This window comes from Vitis vinifera, chromosome 19, assembly GCF_030704535.1.
Source record: "Vitis vinifera cultivar Pinot Noir 40024 chromosome 19, ASM3070453v1".
NCBI classification, from domain to species: Eukaryota; Viridiplantae; Streptophyta; class Magnoliopsida; order Vitales; family Vitaceae; genus Vitis; species Vitis vinifera.
This window is the reverse complement of record NC_081823.1, coordinates 6,319,742-6,338,695: the sequence shown is the minus strand read 5'-3', so window position 1 is coordinate 6,338,695 and position 18,954 is coordinate 6,319,742. Positions and strand designations below refer to the sequence as shown.

At 36.0% G+C, this 18,954-nt stretch overlaps 1 protein-coding gene and 1 pseudogene across 1 annotated transcript; both read left to right on the top strand.

The window, feature by feature from the left end:
- The first annotated feature begins 5 nt into the window (after nucleotides 1–5).
- Nucleotides 6–3,437, top strand: LOC100255495 (taxadiene 5-alpha hydroxylase). Its single transcript, XM_010646132.3, has 4 exons — nucleotides 6–1,799; nucleotides 1,886–2,324; nucleotides 2,610–2,795; nucleotides 2,867–3,437. Exons 1-4 carry the CDS (start codon nucleotides 1,308–1,310, stop codon nucleotides 2,899–2,901), a joined length of 1,152 nt encoding a protein of 383 aa, XP_010644434.1. The 5' UTR covers nucleotides 6–1,307; the 3' UTR covers nucleotides 2,902–3,437.
- Nucleotides 3,438–6,477: 3,040 nt separating this feature from the next.
- On the top strand, nucleotides 6,478–8,909 carry LOC104877610 (cytochrome P450 716B2-like; annotated as a pseudogene).
- Nucleotides 8,910–18,954: the final 10,045 nt, after the last annotated feature.

The window sequence follows — 18,954 nt, the reverse complement described above, 5'->3', positions numbered from 1 at the left end:
AGACTATGTAAACGAGTTTGTCTTCTCTGCCTACCTATGGAATCAAATCTTCTTCATTCTTTTATTATTGATGTAACAGTTGGAACAAAGTTGCAAACGATTACCAACTGATTTAAACATCTATCCATAAATCATCTGTTTGGTTGTTCCCGTCATGTGGGTTGAGGACATTCTAGTGATGTATGCAATCCAACAGGGGTAGTCCAGATGATATTTTTTGCCACTTTTACTGTGAAAAATGAAGCCATGTAAAGCAAATTAAGGTATGGATACACAATGGAAACATGACAAACAAGTTTGCCATTTCTGTGTGAAATGTCTGGTATGGAGAACAATATTTCTTCAGGAGATGAGTCATGTTTTCTTTACTTTTTATATACCGGGAGAAAGATATTTTATCAGCAGGGATGTCATTTTGTTTGAAGTTATAGCATTAGTCAAATCATGGGCACGTTCCGCTGAAATACCAGCCCAAAGACCAACAATAGAGTGTCAGTCTCTTTCTTTGGACAGCTATTTCAAATGGGTGTCCAGTGTCCACCCTCCCAAACCCTTGTCCTGCACTCCTCTGTCAACCATGGGTCTCTCTTCACCTTTTTCTTTTTCCTCCTGCCCATTCCTAGTCATGGCCCACCAGGGAGCCCATTTCAAAAAGGGTCCCTCCATGAATAGCACCAATTAGAATTTTATAACTTTTTTTTTTTCTTTTTTTCTCTCTCCAATCAATCAGTGTAAAACTTCCATGCAGAACTTCCATGGTATAATTTAATTTCAATCTGCAGAACTTCCATGGTGTAAAACTCTCAAGGAGCCCAGAGATGAGTTTGTTCTTTCATGCCTTACTTTCCCTGGAATCAAACACTAGAAAAGAATGGAAACACGATTAACGAGTTTGATCTTGTTTCTACCGTCTGTAAACAGTTGCAACCTCAGGTCCAATATCGCAGTCAATTGTATGAAGTTCAACAAAGTAGGTCAGTCCAAGTAATATCAATTTTTGGCTCAAAAATTCATCAAATGAACCAATGAGAGCTTTTTACGTATCATGTGTCATTTTCCCTTCATATTCATCTGGTCAAGCACATATCAACCACAAAAAAAAAGATAAAAAAAATTAAAATCCTCAGGAGATGTCATCGAGTCTTCATTTTTTAAAATTGGATGGATTTCTGATTTGTTTAAGTTAGCATGGTCAAACAGACGCATTATAGAACAATGTTTTAAAAGTTGGATCATGGTAACGATTTTGATTCATTCAATTATAGTTTGGCTAGTCAAAAGTTAAAGCATAGCTACCCTCTTCAGCCATGACTACCCTCTTCACCTTTTTCTTGTTCCTCTTGCCCATCTTGCTTCTCCTGGTTAGGAGGAGGAGTTCAGCAAAAAGGGTCCCTCCAGGTTCCCTAGGACTGCCCATAATAGGCCAAAGCATCAGCCTTCTGCGGGCAATGAGAGCCAACACTGCTGAACAGTGGCTTCAAGAGAGGGTAAGAAAGTATGGTCCGGTTTCAAAGCTCAGCCTCTTTGGCAAACCAGCTGTTTTTATCTTTGGGCCGGCTGCACACAAGCTCATATTTGGCAGTGACGCCAACACTGTTAGTAACCAGCAAGCAAAGTCCAATCAGATGATACTGGGTGACCGGAACTTGCTGGAGCTCATGGGAGAAGATCATAAGCGTGTCAGGGGTGCTCTAGTGTCATTCTTGAAACCAGAATCCCTGAAGCAGTATGTGGGAAGGATGGATGCAGAGGTCAGGAATCACCTTCAGTTGAATTGGGAAGGCAAGCAAAGGGTCACTGTAAGTACAACTTATGGGAAACCTGAATCTTTACGTATAGATTTTTCTATGGAATACATGACAGAACCTCCCTGGTATTTCTGCAGGTGTTGCCCTTGATGAAGGGCCTCACGTTTGACATTATTTGCGGCCTCCTATTTGGGCTAGAGCAAGGAACCCGAAGGGAGGAACTTGTGAGCAGATTCCAGCAGATGATAGCAGGTATCTGGTCAGTCCCGTTCAATTTGCCTTTCACACGGTACAACCACAGCCTGCAGGCTAGTTCAGAGGTTCAAACCAAGATAAAGGAACTTATACACGAGAAGAGGCAGGAACTTGAGAGGGGAGCTTCACCAAACCAAGATCTCATCACCCGCTTGCTCAGTATCCGTGATGAAAACAATCAACAAGTGTTATCCGAGGATGAGATTGTGCACAATGTCATGCTTGTCATGGTTGCCGGGCATGACACTTCAGCTATTTTGATTACTTTCATGGTGCGGCTTCTGGCTAATGATCCCCATATCTATGCAGCTGTTCTTCAAGGTATGAACAATTTATTTTATGTCACCCGCTTTTAACTATGTACATATTTTTCCATTTTCAGCCCTTACAACTTTAAAACGCATTTACAAGGTTAAAAAAAGTTTCTATATATATATATATATATATATATATATATATATATATGTATACGGAAATTTTTTCCTTTATCTAGTATGAGATATAGTACTTCCGAGAATCCATTTTCTTTCTACACTACATGGCCTATTCCCGTCATGATTAGGAAGGGACTGATGGTAGGATGCTTGTTTGTTTCTGTGATCTCAGAACAAGAGGAGATAGCAAAAGGCAAGGCCCCGGGTGAGTTCCTAACATGGGAAGATCTAGCAAAGATGAAGTACACATGGAGAGTAGCATTGGAAACTCTGAGGTTGTATCCTCCTGTTCTTTCTACCTTCAGGACTGCAATGAAAGATATCAAGTTCGGCGGATACACCATCCCTAGGGTGGAAGGTTAGTGAATATAAGAGCATCTTAAGCCGAGCTCTCATAAATACTAGTACTGATGACCTTTCCTTTGACAGATACTCTGGGTTTCAACCATGACCCACATGGATGAAAACATATTCACAGAGCCAACAAAGTTTGATCCAACAAGATTTGAAAACCAAGCATCAATTCCACCCTACTGCTTCATTCCATTTGGAGGGGGCGCTCGGGTATGTCCAGGAAGTGAGTTTGCAAGGATTGAAACCCTTGTTGCCATCCATCATCTGGTTACCAGGTTCAAGTGGAAGTTATGTCACAATGACAACTTTTTCAGCAGGAATCCAATGCCAGAACCAACTGAAGGACTGCCAATCGAAATCATACCCAGAGCCTAAAGCAATATGGATGAGAGCAAATCAAACCAGAGTATGACTCTTATTGTCTCTTTTGCTATGAAAAAGATTGTGGTCAGTTGTTGTTAATTACTCATCACCGTGGCATTGGACATACCAATGCAAAATAAGTTGAACAGAGTCCAGAATATATATGCTATAAAAATAAGAATAGCGGGTTCGCATCGTTTTGTTTGCAGCCTATTCATATGTCTAGTACAATAACTGCAGCTTCATACTAGCAATTCACACAAATATATACACTCATTTACTAGAGATCAAGACAAAAAGCACTAATATAAGATGTGAAAGAGCATCTCCGAACTTCAAACTATAATGATAACTACAAACTCTGTTAATCTTTTCATATGACAATGATAACTCCAAAAAAATCTTAATATCTGAAGTAGATTTAACCCAAATATTTCCAAGTACAAAGAAAGGATTGGGGAAAATACATCCTATCTGCTCAACATTCTTCTTTTATCATGTAAATCATATTAAAAAAATAAAAGGTCACAATGTTTTCCATACCAAACAACCTACTATGATCTCTATCTGAATTGAGTTAGAGTTCATATATAGTACAAGTCCTTAGTATTCTAATGTTATATTTGGTTCCAGGAAGTACTTAACATCATGATGGTTTTCCCATGGTAAGTGCATTAGTGTGTGTGATTATACATTAAATAAGACCTATAGTGAATTATCATATTGGTTATCGGTTAGTCACAATTTACCTATTTATTATATTGCATGGATTCTCAACATTGAGAGGATATTGAGTCTATACTAAAATCAGTAGAAGACTTTGCTCTATGGGTGAGATCTTAAGGTGGTCACATATTCCCCACAGATTAGATCACTATTAATGGAGGTTGGTGACAATAAATATTCTCAATAGAAGCATCGTAATATCTTATAGGATTGACATAATGTGTCCCTTTGGGTGATCATAAGGACATGTGATTAGGATGACTATGGTCATATTAATTTGGTTAGTGGAATTTGATGTATGTTCTTTGAAAGTTAGAGTATGCCAATTGATTACATAATAAGAGGATTTGTAATTCAAGAATTGGCAAGGTAACCTTAAAAGGTTGATAGTAATAACTCATTAGATTATGAATACTAATTCATGGGGAATTTGCATGAAATGGATAGTAAGTCTTAGATCCGTGCTTTGCCTCGTTATAATTACATAGGATATTGAAGTGTAGTCAACTCTCTTTAGTAGAGTGTTGAGTCAACTTCATAATTGAATTATGAGAGAGCAAATATTTTCCTATGAGTCCTAGTGGTCCTCACTCAAGTTCCTATTTCATGGTGACAAGTTTATTTAAAGGATTTTGGGTTTATAGTTTATAAGTATGCATAAAAGTGTTTTGGTAAAAAAACAAGGTTGTACTAGATCTTATGAATGGACTTTTTGAATTGAACTAATTAATTAATTGGAGCCCTCTAAATCCAAGTGGGTTAGATTAAGTGAACCAAGTCTAATTTAAGCTCAAGTCACTTAAGTTTACAGGAAAACCTATAAACACTTCTTTAAGGGTTAGGGCTTCAGACTTTTACCTATTGTATTTTAAATAGAGTTTTTCTAGAGAGAAACTCTAGCCACTTGAGAGAGAGAGAGAGAGAGAGAGAGAGAGAGAGATAAATTTACCCTTTTCTTGTGTCAAGGCCTGTGAAAGGAGAAATCAATTGTAAGATTATTAGATAAACGAGTTTTACAACATCTTCGACATCTTCTGTGGATTGGAATTGTTATGGGAACATTTAAATCACGTGTATGGGTTTTCTATCTCTAGATTCATGTCATAATATGATTTTGTTTGTCATGTTAAATCTAGAGAGCCTAGGATTAGATGCATGCACCCTATATGATCTAGAACTAGAGATAACTAAGCAATCCATCTAAAACGAACTTAGGCAATAGAAGTTTTGCCTTTTGGCTTGGCATTTTCTTTTACACATAAACCCATGAGGGAACTTGACAAAAACTTCTTTAATCAAATTAGGGAATGCTCTCGAACGCCCCTTTGTAATGGCATAAGGCCCATCTCATGCCAATCCTCACCTCTTCTAAAGATAGAGATGAATAAGTCATTTGTGTACAAGAGGTCCATAGTTGTCCTTATAACTATGTACATCTGTGTGTATGTACAATTGTACATATAGCTATGATGTACAACTATGTACAACCGATTGTGAGTTATTATTTCTTTTGTATAGTTGGTTATCCTAAAGTAACCTTGTATACTTTGTATAAATACCCTTGTGATATATGAGAATATTCATTCAACAATTTATCAAGTGAATAGGTGGTACATAATGTGATTAAACCTTCCTAATACCCTAATCAATTTGAACACATTGTATGGACTTGTTCAATGATTTTTCAATAACAATTTTGAACTGTTTAAAAGTAACAATGACTTCAGATCTTTGTTTGAGAAGACAAATCCATGTGAAATTGGTATAGTCATCAACAAAATGAATATAATATCTATTACCAGGAGTTCTAGGAATTGGTGTTGCCCCCCAAATGCTAGAGCACATGATTTCTAAAGGTAAAGCGGTTTTGGTCTCAACAACAGAGAAGGGAAGTACATGGCTTTGCCCATATTAAGAAGCATTGCAAAATTCAAGACTCTTATTTAGTAAAGAATTACACAACTTTAAGACTTGACTAAGAACCTTAACAGAAGGGTGGTCAAGCCTTTGATGCCATGCAATGAAATTTAAAGATGTAGAAACATAAAGACAAACTGAATTAAATACAATCATTCTTAACATAAGTGGGAAACAAAATAAATTGCAACTAGCAACAAAATTTAACAATGGTTTGATGAGTTTAGACTAAGAATTAACCTTGGGTCGCGGATTATCCATCAAGTAAAGACAATCTTTAAACTTCCCTTGAAGTAGAATGGTTCTCATAATTTTGTCCTTCACAAGAAAATAATTAGCATGAAATTCCACAAAAGCTTTGTTATCTTCTTTAAGTTGGAAAATCTTAACTAGACTTTTTGATAATTTGGGGAACATGTAGACATTTTCAAGACAAAGAGGGGAGGAGAAATGTGTTACTTACCATTTCCAACTATAAATTTATCTTAGCCTCCACATTATGTTTTCATTGTACTATTATCCAAGGTGGTAACCACGTGGTTTGTTGCACCATTATCAATATACCAACTAGGATCAAGAATAGTCTCCGGTATAGTCATCAAAGTAGTAGGTTGAGCCTTGGTGTTATAGACATTTAGAGTTTGCAAAAGTAAAGTCAAAAGGTTCTCATCTAGATCATAATGCCAATAGTTAAAGATTATATGACCTTGTTTGTCACAAATCTAGAAAACAGGCCTGTTATTTCCAACACTAGGTCCAGGACGAAGAAAGCAGAAGTTATTGTGATCTCCTCATGGATCAAAGTTGCCTTTGTCACGACCATCGCTGCTGCCATTCTTGTTGACAAAATTCGTAGAAGGATTTTGAAGCTCTCCACTGCATCATTAGTTGCTCAAGTGTACATTCTCGATTCAGTAGAAGCACTTAAACCTCCTTGAGAGAAAGTTAATCCATCGTTCCACAAGTCATAATGTTATAAACGATTGGATCATACGCAAATCCAAGTCCAACAAGCATATAAATCACCAAACCTTCCTTGCTTACAAAGTAACCAACAACACATTGATCTAATATATTTTCCATTTTCACAAAATAATCATTCATAAAAGCTTGTAGTTATATCTTCATTTACAACAATTTTGCCTTAGATCGTGATGAATATGGATGCTCTAAATCAGTCCAAAGCTAGTGTGAAGTATTGCATCAAACCACTTGGCTAAGAATTGTTGTCATCGACAAAGACGAGAGCAACTAACTTAACAACAACTGATCCTCTCCATTCCATTGTTTGTATGCTGGATTTAAATCTTAGACTTGATTTCCAAATGCATCTTAGTTATTAGGAAACTTTGGTATGTTGGGATTGAGCCTTATGGGCCCTCCATAGTTGACGCTTAGCACTTTCGAACCAGCAAGCAAGGTCCAATCAGATGATACTGGGTGACCGAAACTTGCTGGAGCTGAGCGGAGAAGATCATAAGTGTGTCAGGGATGCTCTTTCATCATTCCTAAAACCAGAATCCTTGAAGCAGTATGTGGGAAAGATGGATGCGGAGGTCAGGAAGCATCTTGAGATGCATTGGCAAGGCAAGCAAAACGTCACGGTACATGCTATTTATCAAACACTCCCATCAACCTTGCAAGAATATTCGTAAGCAGTAGTCCTTTTGCATAAGTATTACTATGGAATTTTCAGAAACCTCACCTGTATGGCTGATAGGTGTTGCCCCTGATGTGACCCTCACATTCAACATCATTTGTTGTCTTCTATTTGGGATAAGAGCAAGAAATCCTAAGAGAAACTCGTGGCCAGATTCCAGGATGTTGTCCCACTTAACTTGCCTTTCACAAGCTACAACCGCAGTCTCCGAGCAAGTGCAAAGGTCCAATGATAAAGGAGCTTATATGTGAGAGGGAGGAGCTTGAGAAAGGTGCTTGGCCTCATCAAGATCTCATCACTTGCTTGCTCAGCATTCGTGGTGAAACCAACGAGGCTGTAATATCTGATAAAGAGATCATACACAATGTTTTGCTTATTATGACTGCACTTCCTGGTGCGGGTTCTGGCTAATGATCTCGATGTGTATGCAGCTGTTCTTCAAGGTATGAAAAGTTATAAGCATGGAAACTTGATTACAATAATAGAACATAATGAGGTCAAAGTTAATAAAACTTTCTATAAGTACATATATCCATCCTGTTCAAGAATCTATTTTCCTTTGGAACAAACTGTCCTGCGGTAAAATGGTATATATAGTTCCATATATATAATATAATTGAACAAAAGGGACTGATAGTGGGATGCCTTTTGTAACTGGATTTCAGAACATGAGGAGATAGCAACAGGCAAACTCCCAGGCGAGTTTCTAACCTGGGAAGACCTGGCAAAGATGAAATACACATGGAGAGTAGCATTGGAAACCCTGAGGACGGTTCCTCCCTGAGGACGGTTCCTCCCATCTTTGCTGGCTTCAGAACTGCATTGAAAGACATTGAATTTGGTGGATACCTTATCCCTAAAGGGTGGAAGGTAAGTAAACTTGGTAACAGTATTTTAGCTTGGACTCTGCCCGCTATTTAAGCAAGGCTGATGCCCTTTTCTTTGATATGCAGATATTCTGGGCTACAAGCACGACCCACATGGACAATACCATATTCCCGGAACCAACAAAGTTTGATCCAACACAATTTGAAAACCAAGCATCAATCCCACCCCTACTGCTTCATTCCATTTGGAGGGGGCCCTCAGATATGTCCAGGAATTGAGTTTGCAAGAATAGAAACCCTTGTTGCCATCCATCATTTGGTTACTCGTTTCAAGTGGAAGTTACATCACACCAACAATTTTTTCAGCAGGAATCCAACACCAGAACCAACTGAAGGACTACCAGTCAAAATCATACCCAGAGCCTAATGCAATAATATTCATGAGAGCAAATCAAACCTCATTATAACTTTCGTTCTCTTTCTTGCTATGAGAAAGATTGTGGTTAGTAGTTGTTAATTATTCATCACTCTGGTATTTGACACACCAATGCTGAATATGTTCAAGAGAGTTCAGGACATACACTATAAAAATAAGTATACCAGGGTTCATATGGTTCTTTTTGCAGCCTATATTTTGATATGTTTAGTGTAATAATTCTAGACTGTTGTTCATCAGGTCTGGATGGGTTCCCTCTTGCTTTCTGGCAGTTCTGTTGGGGCTTCGTAAAAGATGAGGTAATGGGTTTCTTCAAAGAATTCCATAAGAAGAGAAGATTTGTTAGGAGCTTGAATACCACGATCTTGGTTTTAGTTCCAAAAAAAGGAGGGGCAGATGATCTGAGAGACTTTAGACTCATCAGTTTGGTGGGAGGATTGTACAAGCTGCTAGCAAAGGTTTTAGCTAATAGACTAAAGAAGGTGGTGGGAAGGAAAGGTGGTGTCTTCGTGCCAAAATGCTTTTGTTGAGGGAAGACAAATTCTTGATACTGCTTTAATTGCTAACGAGGCCATAGATTCTATGCTGAAAAGGAATGAAAGTGGAGTGTTGTGTAAGATGGATAAAGAGAAGGCATATGACCATATTAATTGGAATTTTTTGTTGCTAGTGATGCAAAAAATGGGTTTTGGGGAGAAATGGGCAGGCTGGATTAGTTGGTGTATATCCACTGCAACGTATTCCATTTTGATTAATGACTCATCAATGGGTTTTTTCCATAGCACTAACGGGCTGAGGAAGGGGACCCTCTATCACCTTATTTATTTGTGATCGGGATGGAGGCCTTAAGCTGTCTCATAAATAGAGCAGCAAAGGGAGGGAGGGAGGGAATTCTTAATAGGTTGTAGAATAAGGGGAAGAGGTGGAGATGGGGTTCAAATTACTCACCTGCTATTCGCTAATGATACGCTGGTTTTCTGTGACGCCTCCCAGGAGCATATGATTTTTTTAAGTTGGTTGTTAATGTGGTTTGAAGCCATTTTAAGGCTGAGAATCAATTTGGATAAGAGTGAAATTTTGCCGATGGGGAGTGTGGAGAATGTAGAGTTGTTGGCCCTAGAACTTGGCTGCAAAGTGGGAGCACTTCCTTCCACTTACTTGGGGCTCCTCTTGGGTGCACCGCACAAAGCTATGCCCATTTAGCTCATGTCTTTGATGCATATGCCAAGAGTTGCTAGATTGAGACTAGAGCAAATCCAAAGGAACTTTCTTTGGGATGGGGAAGCTTTGGAGAAGAAGCTTCATCTTGTAAAGTGAGCAATTATTTGTTCAAATAAAAAGAAGAGTGGTTTGGGTGTTAAAAGTCTTTCTATTCTCAATAGGGCCCTTTTGTTCAAGTGGAGTTGGCGCTTTGCGGTTGAAAGGGAGTCTTTGTGGAGGCTTGTCATTAGTAGGAAGTTTGGGGTGCAAGAAGGTGGTTGGTGTACCCGTGAAGTAAGGGAGGGCTATGAGGTGGGGTTATGGAAGGAAAGCTCCCTAATGTTTAAAAATATTGTATTTTCTATGGGGGACGGTAGAAGAGTGAGATTTTGAAAGGACAAATGGTGCCGGAACAATACCCTTTGTGATTATTTTCCTTCTTTGTACGTTTTAGCGGATTCAAAAGATGTGTGGGTAGCGGACTATTAGGATTCTTTGGGGGAAGAGAGGGAATAGAATCCCCGGTTCTCTAGATCTTTCAATGATTGGGAGGTGGAGGTGGTAGAGAGGTTCCTTTTGACTTTACAAGGAAAGAGGCTAGTCATTGACTTGGAGGATAGGGGAATTTTTCTGTTAAATCCCTTTATAGTACTCTTGAACCAAGAAGTGCAGTCCTGTTTCCGTGAAACATCATTTGAAGCCCTTGTGTTCCCACTATGGTGGGTTTCTTTGCTTGGGAAGCATCGTGGGGGAAGGTTCTGACCTTGGATCAACTCAAAAGGAGGGGGGTGGCCCATAACTAACATATGTTTCATTTGTTATGCTGAAGAGAAGTCAATTAATCATATTCTTATCCATTGTTCCAAGGCTAGGGTTTTGTGGGAGCTTGTTTTTGCACTGTTTGGTGTGATGTGGGTCCTTCTGCTTTCGACTAGAGATACATTCTTAGGTTGGCATGGATCCTTTGTGAGCAAGAAACATAGAAAGGCTTGGATGACAGTTCCTCTTTGTTTATTTTGGTCGGTTTGGAAGGAAAGAAACATGATAGCTTTTGAAAATGAGGATCTCTCGATTCACAGGATGAAATATTCATTTGTATGTAATCTTTGGTTTTGATCTAAGTCTTGTATAGATGTAGGACCTTTACCTTTAATCAACTTTTTTGATTGGTTGGATTCTAAATGAGGGCTGGTGAGTTTTTTGTATTCCCTCTTCTTTTTGTTCTTGCCTTTAGGCGCCTCTTGTATACTCCTTGTATGCTTTGGGTTGCCCTTTAGGCGCCTTTTTTTATGTGATTATCTATCAAAAAAAGAAAAAAAAAAGGTTGCCTATAACAAGTGGGATTTGGAAAATGTGTTTTATCGGCACAAAGCTTAGAACTCAACTCAAATGGGATATCAACAACTTTATTGTTTGCCAATACAATAGACAAATGAGATCTTATGCATATTGATATGAGACAAAATATGCTCCCTGGGAGATGTGTCTACCTTAATGCCAAGAAAGTAATGTAGGGATACAAATACAATATCTTGAATCCTATCTGTATCATTTCCTATAACCACCATATTGTCAACATAAAGAAGTAACAACACAATGCCTTGACTAGAGTTTCAAAAAAACATACACAGCTGAATCATATAGACTTTGCATAAATCCAAATCCAGGAACTGCTAAACTAAACTTCTCAAAGCATGAGGTGCCTACTTAAGGCCATACAAGGCACAAACATAGTCTACATACTTGACTCAACGGATGTTGTAGCCTAAGAGAAGATTACATGTGGGCCTTCTTTGAGATCACCATTTAAAAAGGAATTCTTAAAATCCATTTGGGTGTGTATAAGAAGAGATTTTGACTAAAATGGTGAGTCATATTGGATGTAATTGGGACTTGGGACTTAAGAGTTTTAGGATTGTAATTACTCTTTTGTGTATAGTGAATTAATTTCTTTCCTCCCTGCGAATGTAGACATATTGCAGAACCACATTAAATCTTGTGTTCTTCTATGTCTACTTTCTTGCTCATTTTCATTTTCATTATTTTTGTTCACTTGCTTCTGGATATAAGGAAGAAAGTAAACAATGGAAAGAAATGTGCTTTTCTAATTCACGTTGACCCCATAATATCAAGGTATGATGTTGTGATGATCAAATGAATTGATTCCTGACATATTAACAAGATGATGAATGCCTCAATATCCAAATAGATTTTGAATAATTGCTTACATCTTAAGACCTCTATTGATTCTATTTAATCGGTTAAAATTTGATCATGTGCTTTTAGAGGTCGGGATGAATGTCAATAATAAGAAATTTGGATAATTTCATTTAAATGATAAAGATTTTGGCAAGATATGATGATAAAGTAACTAATCTCGTTTTAGAAAATGCCAAAAAAAAATGACAAGTATGCCTCCTTAAAGATTTAAAAAGGAATATTGAACACTGCTACAAACGAAGTGAGAAACATGATTAATGAAAATATTATGTATGCTAATTAAATTTTGTATTCTTGTTGATAAAGCACACAAAAGATATAAAGAGAGCACTTTAAGGAATGTGGATAAGGAATGACTTCATACAAGAACTTTTCTTTTTTCTTTTTTATTTTATATGTTGAAGACACAGTGACAGTAACTCCAAAAAGAGAGTTATCTTTTGTTTTGTCTTGTTATAGTTTTAACATTCTGACCCGTATTTTTAGGTGCTTCCATGTGATGGCAAACCTTTTATTTGAAAATGCTTATTTTGAAATCTATTTTTATTGCTGTTTGGAGTTGCCACTTGTTTTATTTTCTTTAAAAGGGAAAAAAAATTAAAAAAAAAACTCTAAAGTGACTGTCAAAATAGAAAGATAAAATCAACAAATTAGGGATGAGTTCAGAGGTTAAGTTATCCAATGGGAAGGTGTTAAGCACCCCACTAAACTCAAAATAGGAAACTTCGACATTTCATTAATTAATCGATAGACATAATGCCAACAAAAAGAAATACAATGCATCAATGAAACCCCAACGACATGGCATGGTGGATTGCAAATTAATAAAAAGAGAATGAGAGGAACATGTGTATGAGAGAATTGTATGAATAAGACCCAAGATCCATTTTTGAAGACAATCATTTATTGACCAAGAGATTTCTTAATGCAAATAATCCCAAGATGAAATCAAGAATGAATTCTAGCAACTTTAAACCAATGAAAAAACATGCAAGTAGCAAATCCAAGGAAGCACAGAACAACTTGAAAACAATAGCACAGGTTGTGGTATCGGTATTCCAATATAATATTGGATACTACACAAAGAAAAGAAAGGAGTTTTGATACCAGACACAAAGCAATTTTGATATCTATTTTGATACAAAATTTGAAACCGAAAGAGTCTGATACCAAAATTGATGACAAACACAAAAGAAAGGGAATTCTCATACTAGGCACAAAGCAATTTTGAAATCAGTCCTGATACCAAATTCGATACCAAACAAGTTCGATACTATTGATACTAAAACCAATACCAAACACAAAAAAAAAAAAAAAAAAAAAAGCAATTCTGATACCTGGCACAAAGCTGTTCTGATACTATTCCTAATGCCAAATCTGATACCAAAGCCGATACACTCAAGAAAAAGAAAGGACTTCTAATATCTCAATCACAAAGTAATAACCAAAACTAGCTTCTAATACCGAATCTGATACCAGACAAGTCTGATACCAAATACGATATCACAAACATTTTTCATTTCTCACAATATCCGAGACCATAATCGATACAAACTATGTGGTATTGAAATTCCGATATCACATGCATTTTGCCATTTTTTGCATTCAATCTGTTTTCCCCCTTTTTCCACTTGCAAGCTCACAAATAGCTGATACACCATTAGATCTAAGTTCATAAACTAAATATCTCACAAAAGAAAGTCTTCAACTCATGGTCCTTACACAAATCTCATTCATACAATCCATCCACACAAAGCATACATATATTGCAAATACATAAGCATAATGATATTGCAATTTACAAGGCCATTGTTTACAAAGGATCAAAATTAAGAGAGAAAGAATCGAGAAAACATACGGAAGGATGCCTCTAATGGTTGTATTGTTGCTAGTAGAGAATTGGCTTTCTTGAATACACTTTCTGCATCTCACAACTGAAACCCTGCTCTTCAAAGTCCGACTGGAGAAATTGCTCCACTCTCCCATTGATTTCTAAAAGAAAAAAAAAAGAAAAAATTCTTCCAAGTATGATTCTCCTTCATGCCTTTTTTGGGCCAAAGACCTTACACAGATACTGCCACTTGTTTCCCAGAATTTTCATGTGTGAACTCGCTCCTTCCTCTTGCTTTTATCCAAGCAACTCAAAGAGGGATCCTCCGATCTGTGCCACATTCTTCTCCTGTCCCGAGGAACAACGTAGAACATTCTCTACATGGGATGATAAACATGGATGTTCATGTGGTAAAACCTTTATAGTGTCGAATTTGGGGATTTCGACAAAAATGGAAGCTTTTTTTTAAACCGATTTCCAACATTTTTTATGATGCTAGAATATATGTTCTAATAGAGCTTAAATAGACATGAATTTATAAATATTTTCTTTTCACTATTCATTAATTTATGAAATTAATCTACTTGGGTAACGATTTCTCATTTTGTTGTTCTTTTCTCGATGTAAGGATAAAATGTAAAAATCAAATTGATGAAAGGAGGTACATTTTGTATTTAAATAAACTCTAGTAATTGGACATGGATCATGTATGTTGATGCTGGATCAACCAGGAATGATACTTCTCCTTGTTTCAATAGTAAAAGGTTGGTTCCGATGACTGAGACTGGCTCTTACCGCTTTTTCTGCAAAAAGATGTCTAAACAGGTTGTCCGAACATACCATTCGAAATCTAAGTCAATTCCTAGAGAAAGTAAGAAGAGCTACTTTTTTAAACACGATCAAGAGAGTCTTCCCCTATTGCCCTTTCCCTCTCATTTTGGTTGCATGAGGGTTTTTATAGTGTCTAGAGCTAGGTCATATCTATGCTGAGCTGACATCTTGACTTTCACAGTCATGATGGCAAGGTAATCATGACCATTTAGGTGGCTGACAGAGGCTGTCAATGGGAATGTCATGATGGTCTGCTTGTTGCTTTGACCTGCAGAAGGTATGGTGTAGTGTGTGGTAGTACGCCTATGAAGGTAGGGTGACGCCTCCTTACTTCTGCTCCTGACAACGAGGAATGATTATTTGCTGGAGTGGGTCAGAATCTCTATCCAGAATGCATTGTGCAATTTAAAGAAACGCAATGTTGTTGGCTATTGGTATGTATATAGGCCGGATAAGGTTCTCCGGGTCTAATTATGATCGTTCGGGTAGAGATAGGAGGAGGCCATGTGGGCCAGGAGTGAAGTACCAAGTGGGAAAGCCCCACAATGTCTATTTGTATCAAACTTATTGTCGAATTAAGTCAACAACTTTTATAGAGTAAGGGAATATTAATTCTATTTTTTTTTCTAAATGAAGCTTTTTAAAATGACATGTATTATCACATTGGCTCATGTAAAATAATTAAATTCTATTAGTTATTCACTTATTATGTAAAACATTGTGACATATTTGTGTTTTTTCATTCAATATTTACATGTTGTCAATATGAGACTTAATGAATTCATCCCTATTGAAAATGAAAATTTTTTTTATAGTCACAACACTTTTATAAATTTCCATATTAATTCAGGAATAACATGAAATAATATACGTTCTAATAGGTTAAAGGTCATAAATATTTAAATAAGGGAGATCCATCCACATATGTCAATTAAACTATCCTAACCACAAGTGACAATGAATAAGAAATTTTAAAACATTTCACTCTTTAATATTCTCCAGTATCTCATATTAATTATAATATATTATTAAAGAAAAGAAATTTATGTAAGAATTGAGAAGCCGAGGATTCTTAATATAAAGGTGTATCTCCACTTTCACCATAGCATTTATATAAAGGTGTATCATGAAGACTTCACCTTTACCCAATCATTTTATAAACATGGAGATGTTCATGTTAATTTTATTTTTTTATTTTTTTCATTTTGGAATTTTGTAATAATTCTTCAACGAATAATTTTTTATTTTTTATTTTTGAAAGAAACATGCTTAGAAAAAGTTAACATAAAGAATTATTAATGAAAAAACAAATGAAAGGTCTAACGTGAATAAAAAAACAATCTATTTTAAATTTGGTGACATTTGACTTATTTGGCCATTTAGTTATATAATTGTAGATTTGGATTTTGGTCTATGTTTTTTTTATTTGGAGAGTCTTGGACGGAGGTAGATTTTGATGGTTAATCTTATACGTTTTGAATTTTGTTATAGAAAATTGAGATTTAAATTTTAAGGTATGTGAATTATTGCGAGACATTCATAACTTGGTATTTTTATAAATTTAGGATTTGCTTACCTTGAATTTGTTTATGATTTTGGTAGAAATTAGGAATCTGGACTAGAGGGTCTTAGGTGGTGTGTGTTTTTTTTTTTTATACTTAATTTTAAATAGAACTTAAAATTAAATAGTGTTAAGTATTAAACTATTTTTTTTTTGTAATATTTTATTTAAATATTAAAATATAAAGAAAAATTAATATGTTACTTTTTTTTATTTAAAAAAATTAAATATTTTGGTTTTTTTTCCATTCAATAAAAAATTAATAATAAGTCATAAAAAAAATAAAAATAAAAATCTAAAGTTTGAAAGAAAATTATTTTACGGCCCTCTTAGTCTTAGTTTATATAATTATTTGCGTTTTTATTAGTATTTAGAGGTAGATTTTGAATTCCCTTGTGTGGAAATTGGGACGTATTGGTAAATTTGAACAGAATTTTATGCGTATTTCATTTCATTAAAATTAATACTTTTATATTTTGCAAAAAGAAAATTATTGGAAGTAGATGAAAATCACACATAGATTAAAAAAATAAACAAATAAAGTTAAAATTGTTTAAAAATTTTAAACTTTAATAGTAAAATAACTCATCCTTAAATAATTTATTTTAAAGCATAAATAAAAATTAATTAAAACATATAAAATTCTAACCCCTAAATTACATCATGAGGAAGCAATACAAAGAATAAAAGTGGTTATCCTTTATACTTCAAAGTGCCTTAAGTCTTATCTTCTTCCATGGTAGATTGGATGATTTGGTAGACATGCAATCTATTATGGATTCTCAATAAGTCATTGCATCGTCAACATCTTTATAATTACATGGTCTCACAATTTTAACGTTTATTATCGTTGGTAATAAATTGTCATTATCGGAGATATTCACGATTAACATTACAAAAGAGAAGATTTTTTCCACCATTCTTGATCCTTTATAAACACCACTTTATGTAAAGTGATCATATTGTCATAAATCGATTTCAAATGTTGACATTTATATTTGACTAAAAAACATAGAAGAAATCTTAAAAGAATTATGATAAGATATTTTAAGCTAATACTAATAACCAAACATTATGCTAAAAGCAAAATATGCATAAGAAATGGTTAGAGTTTGGACCAGTGGAAGCCGGTTGGAAATGAGCTCTAGGGTAGGACGAGCTAGATGGGATTGGTGAGTGGTAAAGGGAAAAGTGTTTTCAAGAAATTTGACATGACGAGAAATATAAGTTTTAGAGGTGGACAAATTAAGATAGATATAGGCACTTTGTGTTGAAGAGTAACCAAGAAAAACATAAGGAGTGAAACAAGAGTCAAGTTTATGTTGAGAATAAGGATGAAGCCACAGATAACATAAGCAACCGAACACCCGAAGTTTAGTGTAGTTGGGTGGAAATTCAAAGAGTTTGTTAAAAGGAGATGAGAGATGTAGTGTGGGTGTGGGCATACGGTTGATGAGATATACAATAGTGGCAAAGGCGTAAGTCCAAAAAGTTAGAGGCATCGATGCATGAGTGAGAAGAGATAGACCAGTTTCAACAATATGGCGATGACATCGTTCAGAAATACCATTGTGTTCAGGTGTATGTGGTGGTGTAGTAAGATGGGATATACCATTGGTGGAGAGAAAATTATCAACGGCTTGATATTTGCCACCATTATCTGAATAGAGGGTAACAATTCGGTGTTTAAATTGGTTTTCGACTAATGCCTTGAAGAGCACAAAGACATCATACACATGAGATTTCCGTTTAAGGGGATAATACCAAATATACCGTGTATAATGATCAACAAAAATAACATAGTACTGAAAACCATCAACAAAAGAAACAGGAGAGGTCCATACATCATAAAAGAGAAGTTCAAGTGAATGGGATGAGGTTAAGGTAGAAGAAGAAAATGGAATTTTATGACTTTTATTATATGAACAGACATTACAATGTGTAGAAGAGGATAACAGACTAGACAATGGTAAAGAAAACTTAGAGATGATATTTTTTATTATAGTAAATGATGGATGACCTAGTCTAGAGTGTCACTCGGACGAAGTGGTCTTGACACTGGAAAATGCAAGCAACGGTGAAAAGGTAACAGAAGGGAATGTAGTCGGCCACTCATATACGCCATCCTTAGGTTCACCCATCAAAAGGATTGCCCCCGTGTTTAGATCCTTCACCTGAAAAGCAGAGAGTGAGAATTCAACAGAAACATGGTTATTAGTGCAAAATTGATAAATTGAAATTAAGTTCTTTTGCATGGAAGGGACACAAAGGACGTTTTGTAAAGTAAAGGTGCGAGAGGAAGTTGGTATGGTGGTAGAATCGGTATGTGTGATAGGAAGGGTTGATCCATCGCCGATCATGATATCATCAGATCCTTGATACGAGTTATGAAGAGAGAGATTGCTCAAGTCAAACGTAACATGGTGAAATGCTCCACTATCTAGCAGCCAAGTAGGAGTAGTATTGTTGCTGAGAACAACATGATTGGCTCATGGTTGCCAGGGTGTGGAGGGGCGATATCCCTGAGTGCCTTGAGGACGAGGTGTTGGGGATTGTTGATTAGTAACAAGTCGAAACATCGGACATTGCTT